The sequence below is a fragment of the Diorhabda carinulata genome, chromosome 4 (genome assembly GCF_026250575.1).
Source record: "Diorhabda carinulata isolate Delta chromosome 4, icDioCari1.1, whole genome shotgun sequence".
NCBI classification, from domain to species: Eukaryota; Metazoa; Arthropoda; class Insecta; order Coleoptera; family Chrysomelidae; genus Diorhabda; species Diorhabda carinulata.
In genome coordinates, this window is record NC_079463.1 from 24,573,655 (window position 1) to 24,597,044 (window position 23,390).

Sequence of the window (23,390 nt, forward strand, 5' to 3'; positions counted from 1 at the left end):
TAGCCTAGACTGGTCTCCATCCCTTGGTCTGACTGGTGGCTTGTAAAAATAGATTTTTAATATACTAGGATATATTGAAAAATTCTTAGCCTACTATAGAACTAAACAAAATTTCAATGTCAAAATATTTTATTATTCCACATATTCTCCTAATTGGATACATTTATTACAGCGAACCTGCAACGTCTCTAGACCTTTCAAAAAAAAATGTTTCTTCTTGCTCTGCAAACCAGACCTCCACAGCTTCTATTACCTCCTCGTTGTAAGAAAATTTACGATCTTTTAAACTTTTTTTCAGTTAAGGAAAGAGATGATAGTCGGACGGAGCCAAATCTGGTGAATAAGGGGGGTGTTCTAGTAATTCAATCCCTAAATCACGAATTTTTTACATGGCAGCATGAGATTTGTGTGCAGGGGCGTTGTCCTGCAAATACAAAACATCTTTGGATAGCTTTCCGTGTCTTTTTTCTTTAATTTTTTTCCGTAGAGTGGTCAGTAATGTCGAATAGTAATCTCCAGTTATCGTTCTACCCTTATCCAAAAAATCAATCATGATTACTCCATGGCAATCCCAAAAAAGTAAAGCAAGATCTTTTCCGGCAGATTTTTCTACAGCTAAACATGTTCCTGTGAGGAGATATCGCTAAAAACATTATTCTATCCCCATCACATATTAATAGGGAAATTGAAAGAAACTAAAGACGCTAAACAAGAATTGTGATGCATTTCAGAATGTATTTGCAAACAATATTTTCAAATAATGTAGGAATACTGAAAGTTTCAATGTCTCTCATATATTAATGAAAACGCTGCTAAGATGTCACAAGTTTTTGGAAAAATATGAAGTGAAAATCAAGAAGATGAGAACTATGAAATATAATAACTGGGGAAGTATAAATGATGAATAGTAGGAAAGTTTTTATCAAGATTTGAAGATTATTGAATCAAGGATTTTGGGATGAAAATATATTTGAGGATTACTAGAGTTTATTTCAGAAATAGACAGAGTGACCAAACGAATATTTAAGCCGCTTTTATAGTTTGGCATTGATTTCATTGTAAAATTCTTTCTTTTTATCAAGTGCAGGTAGTACAACCCGGGTTGGAGTCAATATATGAGTCTAGCCTATTGTTATTCATTCACAAACACTGAAAATAGTGTATTATAATATGAGAAAAAATATAAAAGTTAGGCTGAAATTGGCCTCTTTCTATTATAGTTTTTAATGTTCACACCAAGTTAACCAAGTTATCTATCAACTAGTCAGCCTTAAATGACCCCAATCACAGCTCTGTATAGGAAAATTTTTTCCTATATCAGTGTTAATGCTAAAAATAATCCTATTTTTCCAATTAAATAACACGTTAAGTAAAGTATTTCTAATGGCGATAAAAATGTGTATTGTGGATCCAATAAATTTTCTTAATTAGCTTTGTTTTTTTAAAATAATACGAATTATGTATTGTAACTCAGAGTGTGTACTGACCACACTGTTAACAACAACAACAACGCACGTTTCGATAACGAAGCTTTCATCTTCAGATACCGAAGGTAAACTAGTTTAATGGAGACGATAACTTGTTTATCGACACGGCCATCAGTGAATGTAATTGTGAGTGTTGGTGTAGTGGTAGTGTAAACAGTGTGTTCAGTATGAATATCACCAACTGTACCATATATTCCAATTCAATACAATACAATATAAGTGTATTTGAATCAATCTTCTTCCTTATCCAACGTTCTGTTAATTTATTTTAACATGGTTAAAATCTATTGATTTTTGAGAACATAGGCAATTAGGATTGATAAAAATTGATATTCATGGTACACTTTTTGAAGACATTTTGCTATTATGAATAGAAAGTCGTTAATCAAAAGATTTTCAATCTCAAACCATTTCTATAAGTTAAATAATTAAACATATAAAGAAATGATGCTATTTTTTATCGTCTTTTATGCATAAAAGAATTTTATTCATAAAAAATTATTACTTTTAATGTTAAGATATCTATTATACAAAACTTGATATAGTTATTCAGAGTTCTGCCAAGCCTGGCTGACTATAAGATGGCCGAGGTCGGGTTACCCAGACTACAACCAAGCTTGGGCCATTATTGGTTTGCCAATGCCGGGTTTTCCAGCGTTGGCCCAAACAAAGCTCAAGTTTGGGGGCTCCTACTTGGGTTTGAACAGTCAAAACATCGATTTAATGGGTCATCCGCCGTACAGTCTTTGTTTGGTACCAAATGATTTCTTCTGATACACGCATATCAAAAATAAATTGCGAGGTGGATGTTTTTCTACAAACCACTTGGTTCAAACGAATGCCAAAGTGAATTGGAGAATATGTTGAGAAACAATATCCAATTACTTATAATTGTTTATCGGAAAACTTAAGTAGCATCCAGTTCTGGTAATTCTATTTATTTAGTTTCCATTACTCTGTCAGAATTTTTTAAATTAAAAATACGGGGATATTATTGTTTATTAGTCTGAAAGTATAGTTGCCCATTCGGTCTGTTACTATGTTCTTGTATTTGTATATACATCTTCGATCCAATGTTCTTCTAAAAATAGACGGCAAGAATTAAAAAAAAAAAGTATTCGTAGCAATTTGTTACGTCATTCCGGGACTATTAACTAACCGCTTTTAAAGTTACCGCTCTGTGTAATCTGACACCTTTTTTCTGTCCCCTCTCTCTCACTCTTTCCTTCTTTCTTCGAGCTGCTCTGTTACATTTAATATTACAACTGTAATTAAAAACTAAATAGGTTGATTTTTTTTTCTGTTACCACTCCTGCAATTTTAACGTTCTCGAAGCTATTCAATATTATACAGCTGATAAAATGCAGTAGAAGGGTGGACTTTTTTTAATAATTACCCTCAATATAAGTAAAACAATGAATTATAATTTAACACGTTAACTGCCAAGGCAATTTTCACAATATAATGTAATCACATGAAATCATTAAAGATATTAATTTAAATACAAAGTTGTCACTGAAAAGTATAAAAATAAAGGCTTTTTTGAAAAAAGTTTCATTTCTTAGTTGTATTATGTGAAAAAAAACTTCTCGACGGGTAAATTATCAGTTATTTCGTAGTTGGCAGTCAACGTGTTAAAACAATGAGAAACTCGCTTTTATAGCAACAATCAAACTAAAATATAGAAAAATAATTCTTACATATAAATAAAATTAATTATTATTAACATTTTTATATACTAATTTGACCGGGGAATGTCCAAATGAGTTTTTCGATTATTAAAAATTAATCATTTCCCTTTCCTGTTATTTCTCTGTTTTACCATTTTCTTGACAAGCTCGAAATCTACGCCTCGTTTGTAGGTGACTGAAATTTGATGCAAACTGTTACAAATCTAAGACAGACTTTTTCAAACACGAGGTCTGGCTATTAAATAACAAGACTGGTGATGAAAAATAGTTTTATTACAAAAATTATTCTACATTCGAATGCTCCTCTTCAATATACTCCCTCGCCACACACCTTTCCATACGTTTTTTCCATTGATCGAAGCAGTGCTGGAGGTCTTCTTTGGTGAGTGCCTTTAGGAGCTCTGTCGTTTTTTGCTTTACCGCTTCTATCGACTCAAATCGGGTCCCTTTCAAAGCAGATCTTTTTCTAACCTTTCAAAGAAATCTGAGCAGATCCGTTGACGCTTTTGGTCAGGAGTCAGATTTTTTGGCACCAATTTCGCACAGATTTTTGTCATGTGTAATTCCTGGTGTAAAATTTTTCTAACCGTTTTTTTATCGGCGTTTACAGCTTCGACAATCATCCGGATGCCCATTGACGATCTGCACGCATAATTTGGTTGATTTTGGTCGCTGTTTCCGGAGTTGAAATAGTCGCAGGGCGACCTGGGCACTGGTCATCTTCAGTGCTCTTTCGGCCCTCACTGAAGCGCTTACACCACTCAAAAACGCGCACGAGATAGATATTTGTCTCCATAGGCCTCTTGCAACAATTTATAATACTCAGTCGGGGTTTTTTTTTCAATTCAACGAGAAATTTGAGATTGATACGTTGCTCCACGAGAAAAAATACGTTCGTTTTAAACCGCTACTGCACAAATACTATAATAGTGACGGAAACCTGCACAGACAAGATCTAGACGCCCCTCTAGGCACGCAGTCTCGATATTTAACTGCCAGACCTCGTAATTCATCCACTGGTTTAAATCCACCAACGGAAAGGGGCGTAGACTGATAATAGTAGACATCGACTGTTCAGACGGTTTAGTTAAAGGTGGTTTATTGACTTTTGGAAAAGAAACTGTATTATTTGTGTTTCCTTCGAACAAAAATTAAAAAAATATGAGATTGCAGAAGATCGTGGATTGTCAATCCACGATCTCTACGATATTATTGTGAACTAAAGCTGATTGAACTGATATGGGTACAGATAAAGGGAGAACTTTCAAGAAAAACTAATTCTTCTGAAATGACTGACGTTGTCCAGGCTGTAAATAAGGCTGTAATAAGCCTGGAAACTGGAGAAAAGCAGTTAATCATACGATTAAAGAAGAAGAGAAAAAGTTTTCAGTTCATATTCTTATTTGGATATGTAAGAAATAGCTCTACTTTTTCTTCTCTGTACCCTTCCAAATTTTTATATTAAAATTATTATTCATGAGCGAAATGCTGCTTAGAAATCAAATTTAAATTCATATTCAAGCAATTGCTGAAGCCTATTTTCAGGCGAAAGACAAATCATTCCACAAGCACGAGATAGAGTAGTTAAAAAAGCGTTGAAATAATTTGTATTGCTCTTGATGGAGATTATATTGATGAATAAAATCGATTTTTGGCAAAAAAATTGTTTTTCTTAGTTAATCACACGACTTATTGAGTGATTAATGAAACTTCAGTTATACAGGTGAATGAAAAAAAAAACCGTTTGCATTTGTATAAAACGTATAACTGAATGGGTGTTAGTGATATCCGATTTCGATGATTTTTTTTCAAAATCTATGTTTTTACGGCGGATTTATGAAAAAAAAAATATGGGAAATACCTCACCTGGATATTTCGTGTAGTTTTATGACTTTAAATGTGATCATAAACGCAATTCTTCACATATAATCGTTCATAACTTTTTTAGAAAGCATCAAAGGCAGTTTATATATTTTTTTTGTTAATCTACACAGAAAAAACGAATATTTTGGAGAAAAATGATTGTTTATTCATTTTTTATTGCACTTGAACATTTCATATGGTTTTCTGACTTTAAATGTTATCATAAACGCTCTAGAAAATCGAAAAATCATACGATATCGATGAATTTTTTTAAAATCTTCGTTTTTACGGCGAATTTATGTGAAAAAATATAGGAAATATTTAACTTGAAGATTTTATATGGTTTTATGACTTTAAATTCTCTTTAACAGTCAACCTTAGTAATATACCAATTTGTTAATAGTGAAAATTTCCAATTTTTCTAAGTTAACTTTTAATATTGTACACTTGATTACAATCAGTGATTTTGAGAATGCTTTTGTTCATATAATTTTAATTATTAGTTAATAAAAAAGATACAAACGATTAGAAGTGAGAAAATGCTGATTTTAAGAGAAATTGTTATTATTTTTAATTGTAAAAACATGACAAATCGACATTTTTGTATAATTTTTTTTTCAATTTGTTCGTTTTTTGTGTAAATTATAAAAAAAAAATATAACAACTTCATTTGATTATTTGGGAAAAATTCATCAACAATTATACGTGAATGGGTGCATTTTCATAAACATTTAACGCCCTGAAACGAATATAAGTTTCATTGTTTTTCATTCCAATAATTTTTTTCGAGAATCCGCCGTAAAAACAAAGATCATCGATATCGGATGATTTTTCGATTTTCTAGAGCCAAAAAACGAGGGGACCCCGAAAGTATAAAATTACCCTTTATTTATTCAATGATTAGGATTTAAATAATCTAATTTCATATGTCATTACTTCTCTTAACATTGTTTTTTGTTAAAAAAAAGGAAAATCTATCGTCTGTTATTTTTTTTAGCGATTTCATAACATTTTCATCGCTGAATAAATAGAAATAGAAAAAAAAACTATTTAACAAAACATTTAAGCACCACATCTTGTTTAAATCGTGTGAAAGTCAATATAGATTTTTATAAGATATTATGGCACGAAGCCCATCAACTACTCTCACTTTTGAGCGCACCTGACATGGTTTCTAGGAAGAAGGTCATAGTTTTATCCATATTCTCATGGGTATGCGATGTGTTTCTTGTATTGTTGATGGACTTACTTCCATTCAATAAAAATTTGAGTCACTATACATTTTTGGTATCCCACCATAACCAAATTGGCGAAAAGCAACATCATTGCTTCAGATCTTTTTTAGCAGTACTCCAATTTTTGTTATGGTTTTTTCTCAAAATATTTTTCATGTAAATTAACAAATAAATGAACTTTGTTTGATGCTTTGCAAACAAGTTTTGAACTATATTCAAAGAAATGCATAAAATTCATAAAATATATTATTTTTTTTCAAAAATACGTCGTGAAAACGATTACTCAAAGAAGAATTCATCAAAATTGGGTGATTTTTCGATTTTCTAGAGCCAAAGAACGAGATTACCACAATAGAAATTTATAAATATCATGTTTTGACAATAAGAAAATTAGTTAAATTGATAAATAAATAAACAGTAGACTAGAAACGACAAAGAAAACGCAAATTTATTTGCAAATCATCTCAGTACAGTCTTCCAGCCACTAAGTCACGAAACAGACCAAGAGTAGAAGAAAACTTAACAACTGCAATAAATACAAGAAGCCCCATCAAAGCATTGACTCCAAAAGAAGTACACAATGAAATAAAATTACTAAACCCGGGTTCTGACCTAATAACCGCCAAAATGCTGAAAGAATTACCACAAAACATGCTAATATACATCTAAAATGCAATCCTGAGACTCTGATACTGGCCAATTACTGAAGACTTACCTCCAGAGGATTGTCTGGATCAATTAGGATTCCGACAAAAACATTTGACAGTGCAATAATTCCACCGACTCACGCAGAAAATAAATAAAACCCTAGAAAACAAAGAAAACTGCTCCGCTGTTTTCCTTGACATCGGACAAGCTTTTGACAGAGTGTGGCATCGAGGGCCGCTATACAAAATTGAAAGAACTCTTTCCCCAAACTACTACCCACTTCTGAAATCTTACTAAACCAACAGAACTTTCCAAGCAAAAGTTAAAGAGGAAAAGTCCGAAAATTTCACTATAGCAGCAGGGGTGCCACAGGGTAGCGTACTATGTCCGCTACTTTACATACTGTATACATCAAATATCTCAGAGACACAGTATACAACTTTTGTTGACGACACAGTAAAGAGGATTACTGATTAAGAACCACAAACAGCAGCAAAAAATGTTCAGGTTCATCTTAATCAATTACAGGAGTGGCTACAAAAATGGAGGATTAAAGTTAATGAGACCAAATAAATAAATGTAACATTCATACTACGTATGGGTACATGTCCGCTAGTCAAGTCAAACAATACGGAAAACCATAAGCAGATAGTGCCAAATACTTAGGAATCCACCTAGACAAAAAATTTAACTGGAAACAACACAAAAAAAAGAAATCAACTTGATATAAAAGCAACATTGGTTGATAGGGAGAAAATCCAAAGTCTCACTTGAAAACAAAGTCCTTATCTACAAATCTGTCATCAAGCCTATATGGAAATATGGAATAGAGCTGTGGGGCTGCGCTTCCAAATCTAATACAAATATTATTCAGAGATTCCAATCTAAAATACTCCGTCAACTAGTAGATGCTCCATGGTTTGTAACAAATCACACCATGCACGTGGACCTGGAAGTGCCCACTGTACAAGAATTTATCCAAGAGAGGATCATCAAATACCACAAAATTATAGAAACCCACCCAAATCCACTACTAGAGGAGTTGTTAACACCATGAAATGCAAAAAGATTGGAAAAAAGTTGGCCATTAGACCTAATATGAGGTATAAGAGGTTGCATCACTGGATGTAAGCCTCATCAAGACATTATAGATGTTAGATTATCTAACAATCGCGAGCAAATTAACACATAGAATGTAAAAAATATTGTTAATAAAAACTTAAAATAATAAAAAAAAAAATATATATATATATATATATATATATATATATATATATATAAATGAGACTGTATGATTTTTTTCAGAGTACAAGAATCCATAAACTAGTGTAATTCATAAAATATCAGATATCAGACGCCTTCATTTTCAAATTAAATTCTCCCTTTAAGTATGAAGCCCGGAGACCACCTACCTTCATTTCTAGGTATAACCACGTCAAACGGTGAATCATTGGCTAGATAATTTTAATTAGGTTGTTTGCTTTCCGTTTTTTCGATCTCCTCCGCTGAAAATAATTGTTTATCGTTACGGCTTCTGAACCAACAGGTAAATTAAAGAATGGCCGATGAAATATAATGATGGCGTTATATAACTATAACTATAGTTGATTGTATACAATTACTTTCGTACGATTGGTCGAAAAATTATTACTAATCAAATCATTTTGAATTTTAATCCCACTTAAACGATTTTCAGTTGAAGGTAAATCCCTGTTTATCATTTACGAGAATTATATATTATTTTTCTCACGAAAAACTATTTTTAAAAACTTTTATTCACAATAACACAAGAATTTTATAATTTTCAATAAATTACATTAATTTCAACAACCTGAATCAATATAAACTCATCGAAAGATGTTTACAACAATTCCTAATTTTGTATTAAAATAATTGTTTACGGAATATGATCTTTTCGGTTTTAATTTTTAAAATAATCCGGTTTTTTCTAGATATATAATTCGAGTTAGCTTTTTCATATGATACCGAATCCTAGAAGCGAAACAATTCTCTAGTTATCATATTCATAATGTCACAGATAAGTGCAACCAAGATTATATACATGGTGTTCCCGGACTTGGAAAATAAGAAAATTTCTTTTACAACCCCTCGTTTTTATGTATGTCCATGGAGGGCCGAGCCTAGGGTATCCGCCGCCCGGGTGCAAGAACAAAATATACCGCCCCATTAGTCGGATAGAAAAGTACCTACCTACTCCGAAAAAATATTCATTAATAAAAATCGTCTCTATCTAGCAAATGTGTCTAGATCTTATTGGTTAGGTTAGGTTAGGTTAGGTTATGTACTTACTGTTCACATTTTAGATTGGGAAAATTAATAAAAACACATTTTTCAACATTATTTATTGACAAATATATAAAAACGTAATGAAAATAAAATTTGCATTCTTAAGGTAGTAAAAGAAAAGAAAAAATCAAAATAAAACGAAAAAATAACAAAAATATATTCCTAGATCGGTTCAAATGTTAAAATCTACTTTTCTTACCTTCTTTAGGTAAAGCAGATTCCCTAAATAAATCTGTAACATTTATACTAAAACAAATATCTTCCTCGATACTAATTACTGCTGAATTTGTAAACCTCGATTGGGCTTTTGCCGCCCCGTGTTAGTGTCGCCCGGGTGCCATGCACCCCTTGCACCTCCGGTACGGCTCGGCCCTGTGTTCATGTAGTGTACTTGACGGAATAAATCATAAGTCCAGGGGCGGCTCGAGTCCAATGGTTAACAATCTGTAACTCTTACGGGGACAGCCTGTACAGTCAAGATAGCAAAAATGATTTTTAACAAAAAGATGTAGATTTTCAATTGTGATTATTTATTGAAAATACTTACAGAAGGTATTAAAATACAATCAAATATTTCTATTTCAACAGCATACTGTCAAACGTCGTGTTTTTTACATAAGGAAAAAATTGAAATGTGGTTCATGCACTGGATGGAGCCCCTCCATTTCCTAAATGATGTAAAAAATCATCTTTTTTCCCAATAGATGGATTGGTCGGGGAGGTCCATTTGCGTAGCCATTACATTCCCCTGAATCAAATACGATGGATTCATTTTTTTGCATTCCAATTTTTTCCTTATGCAAATGACACGGTTCGACAGTATGCAGTTGAAATAGAAATATTTGATTGTGTTTTAATACCTCCTGTAAGTATTTTCAATAAATGGTTACAATTTATGATCACTTTCCTCAGAATGTTTCTTTATGGCGAACAACGCATCTCCTAAACCATCAATTTTATCGAGATAGATTGTACAAACGTCAAACATACTACTTAAACGTACATCCATTAAAACACCCTGTATATATCTAACATATAGAAATGTCGTTATTTCTTTAATTTCTTGGACCTTTTGATATGTTTATGTTTCTGAATGCTCTTGATTTTAGGTCTCTTCTGTTTTAAAATTAGTTTTTTAATAATTTTTGAAAGATTGTCAAAAAATTTGACGTTTCGACTAATTTTAAGTCTTTATAAAAATATTTTGATATTTCTTAGACCTTTTGATTTGTTTATGTTTCTGAATGTTCTTGATTTTAGGTCTCTTCAGTTTTAAAATTGTTTTTTTTTTGATAATTTTTGAAAGATTGTTAAAAAATTTGACGTTTCGACTTTTCTTTAAGTCGGTGACTTTCAACATAAACGAACTTTATCTTCTTCCGTCGGCTGTTCGTAGCAAATAGAAAAGAGCCAAACACATCACGTGATTTTGAAGTATGACGTTAGAACGTGATACTTTCTGTTTGTTTGTTTATGATGATTTTTTGGCTTTGCTTGTTTTCTCTTCATTATTTTCCGTAATGTCGTCCAAAAAAGAATTTTTATGTTAACGGCAGCGACGTCAGCTTTATGACTAAGGTCAATAGACGTCAAACTGCAAACGGAAAGAGAGACCAGTGCTCAAATCAAATCAGTATCAGCTAACGACTAGGTTCCAAAGCAACGTCAAACGTCACCCGCGAACGGCAACGTCAAACGTCATCCGCGAACAGCAATGTCAAACGTCACTCGCTAACGGCAATGTCAAACGGAAAGTCAAGTTTATGAATCGGCCTTAAACGATAATAATTCGTAGAGACCAGTGCTCAAATCAAGTCAGTTTCAGCTAACGACTATTTGCCAAAATTATCATTTGCAAACAGTCGCAAAATCAAATGGACCGTTTGAAATACGTTTTTAGTATTGCGTATGAATATAAACGTTTTAGAACAAACTTTTAATTACCCAAAAGATATTAATAGTAGATTAAGAAGCGAAACTAACAATTGAACTTTATTTCATAAAACCAATCAATTCAATTACGTTTTGTTTAAACATTTGAATAATTAGGGCGTTTATTTAATTAGTATTTATTAAATTACCGATTGTTTCTGGCCAAATTAGATTTTGATTGATGGTTTTAATGAAGTTTAATGGTAAACAGATCAGTTATTGCCTTTCACATTACAGTTTTATGAAGGATAAAAAATAGGTGTGCGAATTAACAAAAGATGACGCAAATATATGCAGCTAATTGATTTTTGTTCCATATCCGTGTTTGTGATTATTTCAGGAAATCATTTTTCATTGATATCGTACATACAAGGTGTCTATTTTGACATGTAAAAATCGGCAAGGTCGATGTTAGTAAAAATGCAGGAAATATTTAACTATTACGGCTTTAAGCTGGTTAGTTTTTTAAAATTACATCCTATTGAGAAAATATTTCACATATTCATTCAGTTATTCTTTGGTTTTTGTGAAATTTGTCAACAGTGTTTTAGCATAAATTCTAGACATTTCTAGATAGTCTGTTTAACTGTTTTGTCATCTTTATGGTTAAACTTCGATTGGATTTCATAAAAATCCTCACAATTACAATAAATTTTCAGTTTTTGAAGTTGAAGGTCGTTCTGAGCGAAATTTACCAAGTTTATGACAAAAAGTAGTTGCTCTGAAGTCAGATTTTTATAATACATAACAAAAACTGTCAGAAAGGGCGTGCGCCAACTCGTGATCGTAGTTGACATGAATATTAGACAACTCGGGACGGGATTTTCAATTATGTACGTTGTTGAAAGTATAGCAGATGGAAAAAGTACTTCGGACAGTATTTACAAGTACCATCCATGTAAAATGTTGTCGAGTTTCTTAACCAATTTAAATTTAGTTCAGATTCAAATGTTATTAATTAAATCATTGTTCTATAAAAATATTCTCCTCGGTAATTTTTTAAAAAATTTGGGTTAGGTAGCTTAACCTAAACTAACCTAACCAAAAGGATTTAGAAATTCTAGGTTTTAATTTTTTGAATTTCTAGATTTAAAAACTCGAACTACCTTTTCGTTTACCTGAAAAATCGTCACGAGTTGTAACGCACCCTTGAAAAATTACCTGATTGCCCCTTGTCTCATTACTTGTCTTTGTTATCCTAATTAAAGGCGACGGTTTGTCGAAAGCACTTGGAAATAAACAGTCAAAAGACTGCATCTAAAATTTAACGCTTCTTGTAAAATTGCCACGCAAATCTCATTATGGTGCCCTGTAACCGAATCCCTTATGAAAAGAAATAATATAGTTGAAATATTTGACATATTAGAATTTGGAATTGGAATCTTTTCAAGAAAAAACCACCAAGAACTTTGGGAAAGAAGAGAATGGTGAGCTTCTATCTAAGGACGTTTAATACATAAAGGCTAAAATAATGTAGAGCTCTCAAAAATTGTGGAAATGATAATTAGAAACTTCAATAGAAAAAATCTATACTAATATCAACATTTTCCAAAAGAAAATTTTTAATACTCGACCGTTTGAATGATCCAGCTACCTTTTAATTTACTTGCTTTTTTCATGACCCACGATGATCCAAATTAGAGTCACAGACTTGTGAGACGGTGAGGACATTTGACTAGAGACATTCGCTGTGTCAAGTTCAGCTCGCATAATATGGTGGTTAGTTGCCGAGTGAATAACTTTTCGAACTATAAATTTATACTGAATAACAATATACTATAATAGAGGGTGTGTTGTTTAGTCCAGTATGGACGTTTTTCCAAAGCTTTATTAGTACCAAAATATTTTGTAAATATTCATACGAAAAAAACTGATGTTTTTAAGAGAAAATGCTATATCAGAAAAATTATATATATATATATATATATATATATATTGATAGTACTATAAGCCTTTAAGTGACTAATTTTTCTTTTCTTGGCGGTCATTGGTGATTTCATTTCCAATTTCTTCTTATATCTATTTTTATTTAACGAATCCTTTTGGAAATCTATTTCCTGGCATCCTTTTAATAAACCATCTCAATCTTTTTTTAACATTTACACATTGTTACAGAAAAATCCACTGATAACGAAGGAGGTTCGGATTGTGAAAGCGAACCTGGAATTCCATTAAAAAGGAAACAACGTCGATCTAGAACCACATTTACCGCACATCAATTAGATGAATTGGAAAAAGCCTTCGAAAGAACTCAATATCCCGATATATATACGAGAGAAGAACTAGCTCAAAGGACTAAGCTTACAGAGGCAAGAATTCAGGTAAATCCTAATTTTAATTGTTTTGCTTCTCAAGCTGAAACGGGATTAGTAGCAACTATCTATATAGAAATCTTCTTCGAGAGCTTGTTTTAAAATTATTTTCAATATTTCATTAACAAGTTAATTACCACTATTCTAAATGAATGAAATTTCGAAATATTAGGACTGTCACCACCACCAAAATGATAATAATAATAACGACAAAATATAGTGTTTTCAAAAATTTCTACACACATAATCCCAAAAAAGATCACGTGAAAATCATAAAATTTATTTATGAAACATATATGTAAATAAAAGTATATAATATTTTTTACAATTTTGTATCGAAATCAACAATATCTTTAAGAATCTGCCCAAAACAATCGACATTTTTATATCTGGGAAAATACAAAAAAATTTAATCAATTTATTTCATTCTCTCCGTCTCTCACAACCTAACCTAACCAAACCAACCTAACCTAACCTAACCTAACCTAACCTAACCTAATCTAATCTAACCTAACCTAACCTAGCCATGTTTTTATGTAAAATAGTCTTCTACCCAATCCAGACACTTTTATTATTCATACTTCGCAATTTCCGTGGTGGTGGTATAACGAATAAGTACCAATTTGTCTTATCAAAAGTATGAAATTTTAGTTTTTGAACAAATATATCAAATAAACTGTTTGTTAGAAAAAATCCTACAAATAATGAGAATAAAAGTCGTTTACTTGGATGAAACTCGTACTTCATCTTCTACTCAACACGAATACGTAAAGGAAAATTTTTGAAAATAAAAAATCTATAGTTAAAACAAATCCGACTCTGTTCTAATATAATTGGTAATGGGATTAGATGATAATCCTCTAAAAACACGTTTTAATAAATCCAATTTGACCCTAATATACTGTAATAGTTTTAATTCAAATTTCTATCGTAATAGCTATTGTCTTTTTTTTGATAGTTCTAAAAATTAATTGGAAATGATTTACGTTCGAGATTCAAGGTCGCCGGATTGCTATTTCGTAATAATCGATTACCATAAAACTTGTTATCAAATATATCAACAATTTAAATACTTTTTTCGATTCCTCAATCGTATACGAGGGATGCTAACCAAGTTTTGAGATATGACAAATGTGACATTCCCATCATAAAAATTTTTAATGGTGAACGTACTCAGAACGTGTTGTCATTCGAGTGATATTTGACTTGTTTTCATATACTTAAAACATTATCATTGAAATGGAATTAAATCACGATTATTTTCGCTGGTTTTACGAATTCAATAGCGGTCGCACTTCGCTACAAGATAAATTTCGATAAGGTCATTCAAAATCTGTTGAGCCAGAAAACATCGATGCAATTTGTTAGTCAATTCTGAAACCAATCGCAAAAAGATCATTCTCCACCACGACAATGCAAGCTCTCAAATATCAGCTCAAACAAAAACGTTTTTGAACAGTCAAATCGTCGAATTGATGGGTCATCCGTCGTACAGTCCTTGTTTGACACCCATTGATTTCGTCTTATTCCCGCAGTTCAAAGATGAATTGCGAGGTTTTTCTACGTTTGAAGAAGCAGTTTTGGAGGTACCTCAATCGGAATGGAAAAAATGCTTCCACCATTGGTTCAGACGCATGTAAAAGTGTATTGATGTTAATAGAGAATATTTTATTTGTTTATCTTAAAACTTCAGTAGCAACCCTCGTAATGTTATCTCATAAAATCAGATTATAATTTCGGGAACATGCAGGAAACAAGAAGTTGGAAAGAAGCAGTTGAATCAAGATTATATGATGAAAAAACATTGACCCTCATTAAATACATAATATTGTTTATTACGATGAAATAAAATCAATCTTTTTCAATGAATTATCTAATATTTTTTACTTACTAAAAAGCCTATTAATTACAAAAATCTAAGAGAAAAATTCGAATAACCAAAACCATTCTTTTGAAGTAAACAAACTTTTATTAGTAGATCCAGTAATTTATCGATAAGAAAAGCCTACAAAGTTCTTGTCAACCAACTTTTATCGACCATCCAATAATATTTACATCCGATTGGAAAAATAAGCAGAGTAGGTGTTTGGGTTCTCCATAATCAGTCCGAAGAGAACCAGGCCAATCGATCCACCACATTCAACGTATACTTCAGGGGTAGCAAACACAGCCGTTTTTGATGGCCATCTTTCGTGCCATCTCTTGGTTAGGTCTTTGTTTTTTATCCTTGCACATTTAGCCCATCGATTTTCCATCAATCTGTCGATGGGATATCTCCAATCTCTTCAGCCTTATAGCTTTGCATCTTATTTGATGTCTTAAGCTCACTCTTTTAATACTTTTCAATTTCATCTCTACTGCCCTCATAATTTCCTTCGTTTTTATCGTATCCACTCGAGTTCTCCCTACATATTACAAGGTTTTGTCTACAAATTGTAATTTATTTGATTAAACATTTCTCTCTATATATATGTAACCAAAGGTCTTACGATTATTTTGTAAATGCATACTTTACCTCAGGTGGACGTGTTGCTTTTTCACATGAGGTCCTACAGATAACCAGAGGTCTCATTTACTTGGGTTCATACCTCAGTTTTTGGCGCTTGTGGGGTTGTCGTTCACAGTTAGTTTACATCTTATGGGCTCTTTTGCTGTTACCATTCATTCCGTTGTTTCGACAGATATCTGCGTATTGAAGCTTTCAGTTGTTGTTTGGAACCGATATAGGAAACGCTGCAGGTCACATTTTCGGTTATCAAAACAAAAACGGGCTCAGACTGTCACCTTGTCAAATTCTTCTATATAACAGGGGCTAGATTAGGCTGATAGTCAATATCAAATTCAATTTGTTCAATTGATAAAAATATCAGATGATTATTCCAGCATTAGACATTCTTCTGTTACTTGTTGCAGGTCTGGTTCAGCAATAGAAGAGCTAGATTGAGGAAACAACTTTCTTCTTCATCGTCATCATCATACGCTTCTTTGGGAGTTGTTGGAGGACCTTACAGTGCTCCTTCTACCCCATACGCCTCGTCCCTCGGCCAAGGATTAAGCGATAGCACTTTCCCGAATTCGGGAGCCACCGCTTCGAGTACTAGTCATAGTAAGTATTACATTTAAGATCAAGACGAAAATTATTCACATTTCTCATGTCCTAATTATTTAAATTAAAATTCATAGTTACAAAACGTTTTTTTACTACTAATTTGATTTGATTTGATTTGATTCGTTCAAAAAATTTCTCTATTTGATATTTGTTTAATTAAAATTAACTATGGGAGCGGATATAACAAGTCATGGGAAACTTTTCAACGAAGTATACAATGCAAAACTCTACACGACAGAATACGGATTGAAAATTTGAATAGCAAAGTGAAATATGGGACATAGGAACGTGGGTGAGACGGAGAGAAAATTCTACATCTAAAAAAATGGAAGACTGTGGACTTGTTGATAATTTTAAAATGGATAGACTAGAAAGAAGACCAAAGAAGCTATGGCGAGAATACTGGACTTTGTTTTCCGGGAAAGACTTTCTGGCAATAAACATCCATATTAGAAAGAAAAAATATTCGACCACCAAATTTAAATAATTATAACATGCATTTAATACATTTCGAACCGCTACTGTGAGCAATCGAAACCAAATTAAATATTTTATTTTATGCAGTTGATGGGGTGACTTCTTTGAAATATTCTATCAGCTTTTTGTTGTGTTCTATTCTTGTGGATTTCTTATCGTGGCTATAGTACAGTGAACCAAGCAAATCACCTCGAAATTTTAAAGACATTCATGGATTAGTTTGAAATTTTGGCAGAAGTTCAAAAATGATGCAAATAACGAACTGCCACCCTTACGCGGGGGTGAAAATTCAAAATTTCAATATACCACCGGAAATCGATAGAGAATTAAATTTTATGAAGAATGTGAAATGAAGTTTTTTATTTAACTCAATAATTTCGTTATTCGCGATTGAAAATTAAAAAAAAATACGTTTTTCAACATTCTTTCACGAAAAACTCGAAAATTACCAATTTTCTGGAAAAAATTATTCTTATCAAAATTGAAGCTTATAAAAAAAGCAAAGAAATTAGTCAGTTTACATTAAATTTTTTAAATAATGTTCAGCTACTTATGAGTTACTAAAAGCCAATTATTTCTTTTTCGTAAATTTATGCTTTGAGCTGAAATAACGGAAAAACGATCAATTTTTCATAGAAAATTGTGATAATCATTTTTAAAGTACTTTTTTAGACCTTCAAAATGATCTTTTATAAAACTGTCTAGCATAAAAATTAAGCGAGTTATGACAAAAACAAGTTAAGTAACTCGACTTGACACATGTACAGCAAAAAGCCCTAACAACACGTTCCAAAAGTTTGAATGGTGGGAACACGTATATTTTGAAAAAAAGTTGTTTAATGTGAAATTTTTTTTTCAAAATATATCAAAAACTATCGGATCAACGAAATTATTTTTTGGTAACTAAAATTTAGCTTTTATTTTACTGAACATTTTGCTTTTTTTTAAACTCACGTAGCTTGAAAATTAAACGAGATATAAGCGTTTAAAGTATTGATTTCAATGCTAATGGAGATTCTTTTTTACCCTTTAACATCAAAATTCTCTGAAGAAAAGGGTTGCAACTCTCATGGTTTTGTAGCTTATGAAATTCCCTACAAAATGATGTTTGGATGAATGCAAAAAGCTTCGTCTGCGAAGAGCGTTTGTTGCTCTCCCAATTGATTCATTTATTTCTTCTTTAATATGGGCTGCAGTATTCTCAATTCGTCTAATTAGAGCATCCCGTGTGTCTACTTTGATACAAAACAAAAATCTAGTGGTGTGAGGTCTGGATGGCCAATTAATGGGACCTCCACGACCAATCAAACGCCCTGGAAAACGTTCGCCCAAATGTTGCTTGACCTGACGAGCGACATGTGCAGGAGCTCCATCGTGCTGATGCTCTGCATTCTAATATTTACAAGAACATCCTCTGGTAGGCCTTGTAATTCATTTTATAAAAAAATTAGGTAGTTGTCTCCTGTGAGACGATTCTCCAAAATGAAAGGGCCAATTGAATAACTGTCAACCATACCACACCACAGGTTTACAGAAAACCCATGTTGAAAATTGCTTTCGACTGTTGCGTGGGGATTTTCGTCCGACCATACATGATAGTTACGAGTATCATTAATGCCATCACGGGTAAATGTAGCTTCATCCGTAAAGAGTATACTCGATACAACACGATGATTATTATTTATCCACCGACAAAACTCCATACGGTTAGCGTAATTCTCTGGTTGTACGTGCTGTAATCTCTGTACGTGATATGGATATAAGCCTTGTTCGTGCAGTTTGTTTATCACCCTTTTTTGGTGGAATTCCTAATTGAGTGGCAATTCTCCGTGAGCTAGTAGTTGCATCTTCTTCTACTAGATGCAGAATAAGTTTTAATTCTATCAAACCTTGTCGAGTAGCGCGTTCAGATGATACGTTAGCACTGGGAAGCCCACCAGTCTCGCACAATTAGTTAAAAACTCTAATAAATACGTTTTTATGAGGATATCTTTGGTGTGGGAAACGTTGACGATATTCTTCAGCAGCAGCTGTAGCATTTCCATTACAGAAACCATAATCAAACACCATATTTGCATTTTTTAAATTTGAATAAGTATCTGGCATTTTGCTAACACTAACAATCACATAAATTGGAACTTAAACGTTCGGTTACTGTTCACTGTACACTGACAGTTCATCAAAATGTCAGAATTATCAAATGTCTTTGAGCCTCGAACATGGCATACGTTTTAATTACTCCACAACTTGAAAACAAATGAAAATCGGATAAGAACATATGAGTTTTTTACATTATTTTCACGTATATAAAACACTCCTAGAGTTTGGTGCGCTCCTCCCGACTCACCCTGTATACAGTTTAGTTGGATTGTTGTCAAAAACTGACATTGCAAATATATTTAGAGACCAGAATATTGGACTAAACATTGGAATACCATATTGAAAACTTCCAAAAAGTGAGCTGCCTCAAGCTTTGACTAATGCCAGTCAAATAAATTAGTGAAATGTGCAAAAGACAAATTAGAAACATCAACTCGAAGGATGGCTGATTTCGGGTTTCCCGCATGATCATCATTCGAACTAAAGCTAGAGACAGTTGAACATCGAGAAAGAAAAAAATGTCCAAAGTATACTGAAGATGCTGCCTTGCATTAAGAAGACTTCACATCACAAAGAACAGTGCTGTGATCAAAAATAACAAAAAATATTTCACCTTATCACATTCAAAAAATAAAAGGATTTTACATAGAAAATTGTTACAATAACGTGAAATATAAATCCAAAGAGAATTTTGAAGATATCACGTCCTTATTTCTGACATGTGAGGTGTGAGTATCTCGACCCTATCTTGTACCAAAGATAATCTTCTAAATGTTCCCCAGGTTCGCCCTATTAAAGGTTTTTTGGACGTTATCAGGTAGAAAAGTGTATGACAACAACTATTGTTATGAATTATAAATTAAAACAATGTTTATATAAATTAACAAGCCATTTAATTAGGAGTTTTTGTTGGTAATTGCTCGTTTTTGTGTTATGTTTGTTAAATTTTACTCTAGTAGTGTTTTTATTTATTTTATTAAAAACATATATTTGTTTCAGTGACTGAACTATACCCAAATCATGGTGGTCATTCAATATCCCCTAATTTACCAATTTCAGATGTGAAATGGGAACATTCTCTTCCACACAACCCCTACACATCTCACCCGATTTATCCTTCTAACATAATGCCGATATCCCAAACTTTAACCCCTTCTATTAGCCTTTCCTCCAACGTACAACCAAGCTCTTCTCCTAGTATGACTACAAATACACTACAGAGTATATCTCAAACGACTGAGATAGGGGAATATAAAGATGGAAATCATAATACGGTGCACAATTCATCCAGTCCGTCTGTTGGTCAGCAAAATTATACGAACATGGTACCTACATCTGGAATTGCTACGTTGATTGGACCAAATAGCGGTAAGTGTATTTTTAAATACATATAAACTTCAAATTTAGATGTATGATATTTTTTAGTGTGCGTAAAGTACATAATTGGTTGTTTGTCATTTTGATACCTCGCCAAATGTATTGAAAATCGTAATTTCTCGATTCTCTGAAAACTACAACCACGAGCAGAAAAAATTGTGTTCGAAATGATATAAAATATTGTGATATTTCTTGTTCTCACAGTCCAACAATATGTTAATATCGTTAACCACCCTTTTTATGTTTGTTTGCGATAGTACTATTTGGGGGTAATTGAAAGGTTATCTGCCCGATCCATCACTATCAGTTAGCCATCAACTGATACACATCTCCGTTAACAACGAACAAAAATGGACACTACAAGTGATTAAAGCTGCTAAAGCGTTCACCCAACTGCGACAAGGCCAGAGTCGGCCGAATATGAGTTGTTTCGCTGATAAAGTCTTCCAGTTCTCGGTCTTAGTATTGCGGGCCTAAAACTGATCTTGGTCTCGCTTTTTCTGTAAGACTGAGACTAATAATGCAAGACCAATTTCAATCTCGTTCATCACCAACAGAAAGTATCGTGATCCACTAAATATTTTTAAGTAAGAATTGGGGTCAAATGAGACTTTCTAGAAACAACTTTTACCTAGTTTACCCTCTAATTTTGAAGTGTCACACAAAAAGAAAGCATTGATATTCTAAAATAGCCCATCGTATTCTATGGGTTTTAGCCCAACGTTCAGGAAACTCTTCGAGACCTTTGTAAAACCATTCTCTGGGCTTAAGTGCAAGAAATTGTCGCCATGAATCTGAATAAATAATAATGTAGCGATGTAAGATTCAGACTAGATGCCGGATGTGGTAGGAGTTTAATGCCACCAAGTTCTTCGATCTCATTTTTCGCAACATGTAGTTTAGCTTTGTCTTGTTGTAAGATAACCATGTTTTAGTAAATTAAATCTGGGTAATTCCCTTATAAAACCTCATACTTTCAAAATCAGCTGTCCACTTTATATCTCGGCATCAATAACTCGACCATCTGGAATGATTCCGAAGTACACTAAACCTTCATAATTCCACCAGACACACCATTCGAATCGACCCATTTTTGCAACGGGTTCTGGTAACCCACTGATGTTCGGGTTTATTGAATGATTGAATTTTACATCGCAAGTAACAAGGCATCAAATATGATCCTTAAGAAGACAAATATCTTTTTACACTACTCGACTTTTCGTTTGAAACTCGGTTGCTTCGTATGGGACTATTCGACAACTTTTATAGATCTTACTTAATAATTTTAAATGACGATGTATGGTATCTTCATTTGGACTTCAACGCACAAGGGGTATTTTGGTATGAGGATCCCACAAAAGCTATCAGTTTCTCCGAAAAAAAAATCATTAAGCGAGGAAAAATGACGAAAAGTCATGAAAATTGGATTGTCACGAAAACTATTGCTTAAACTCAAAAACTGATGAGATTTTCGGAATGTCCATAAGAAAATACATGATGCCACGTGTTTTTTGGATATTTTCTCTCTCTCTTATTGATTTGATTAAATATCAGATTTAAATACGATTGATTATAAATTTTTAGTCTCACCTTCAATTGAAGGCAACCAATCATACACTATACATTAGAACTGGTTGTCGAATTACATGGGAAACTATATAACCAAAAGTATTGAGGTTTCATTTTGAAAAATACAATTTTTATTTTCTCTATGCGTGTCGTATAACGGGTTGCGGATATGACAGGCGCTACGAAAACACTTTCAGGAGGAAGCAAACAACAAAAATTGGATTTTCTGGGGAGCCGAACTTCATATTAGAAAACTAATATGCATCTATATATTTCATAGTTTTCTTTTCGATTGTTCAGATGGTACGAAATCCAATTAAAACATACAAATTTAGCATTAGAAAAATATAACGTGGGACTCCTAGCAGAATAATTCCAGGTGCGACCCCTATGATAGAATGTCCGAACTACATTTTAAATTCTAGTCAGTTCTTTCTGTATAGTTGAGTAGAGAGAAAAGTTTGTCACTTGTCGGACAGATGGCGGTAGGTGTATCAAGAGAAGAAGAGTGGAGAAAAGTCGTGAAAATTGGATTTTCACGAAAACCATTGTTCAAACTCCAAAACTGATGTGATTTTCGGAATCTCCATAAGAAAATACATGATGCCATTTTTTCAAATTTTCAAAAGTTAACCTCTTTGTTATAAAAATGACAAAAAAATCTTTCGCTAGAATTTCGTACAGTGGCACGCTGTACTTATCACTTTTATCCCCTTATTTTTTATCGCCGCTACTGGAGCAAGTCCTCTTTTCAATTTTAATTTAAATTGTCTGATTATTTTTCCAAAGTTTGTTTATGTCAAAATATTACTTCATTAAGGAGCATATTGTTCACCAAATTTGAAAAAAAAAAATTCAAAGGCATTCTTGATTTATGGCAAATTTATTATTTAAAATTTTGAACACCCTATATCTCAGCAACTAGACCCCGTAAGGGTCGTATTCCTATATCAAAATGAATCATTTATTGAGATTCCTCTGTGGCAGAGCGTTGTCGGTCGAATATAGAAACACCCTGTATAAATATATTTCGTAAATGAACCATTAGATCAATCGCCATTTTTTCCAATCGCTTTCGCCATTCGTAAATTTTAATTATACAGGTTTCTATTAATAAATGGTTAGATAATAAAATTCAGGTCAGAACTAGATAATATTGAATAGTAGGGCAACCACATTCAACGAAGCATTTGATTTCTCAGAAAAAAAAAACAAGAAATTGAAAAAAGACACAAAAACATTATACAACTTCTAAATTACGTCCATCATTAATGACCAGCTAG

General features: G+C 32.7%; 1 protein-coding gene across 1 annotated transcript in view; it reads left to right on the forward strand.

Moving 5' to 3' along the window:
* Positions 1-23,390, forward strand: part of LOC130892354 (protein gooseberry-like) — a 52,765-nt gene that overhangs the window by 24,580 nt on the left and 4,795 nt on the right. Inside the window, exons 4-6 of the mRNA XM_057797744.1 lie at positions 13,279-13,484; positions 16,389-16,581; positions 20,161-20,529. Of these exons, the coding sequence (XP_057653727.1) occupies positions 13,279-13,484; positions 16,389-16,581; positions 20,161-20,529 (768 nt within the window). The remainder of the gene's footprint in view (positions 1-13,278; positions 13,485-16,388; positions 16,582-20,160; positions 20,530-23,390) is intronic.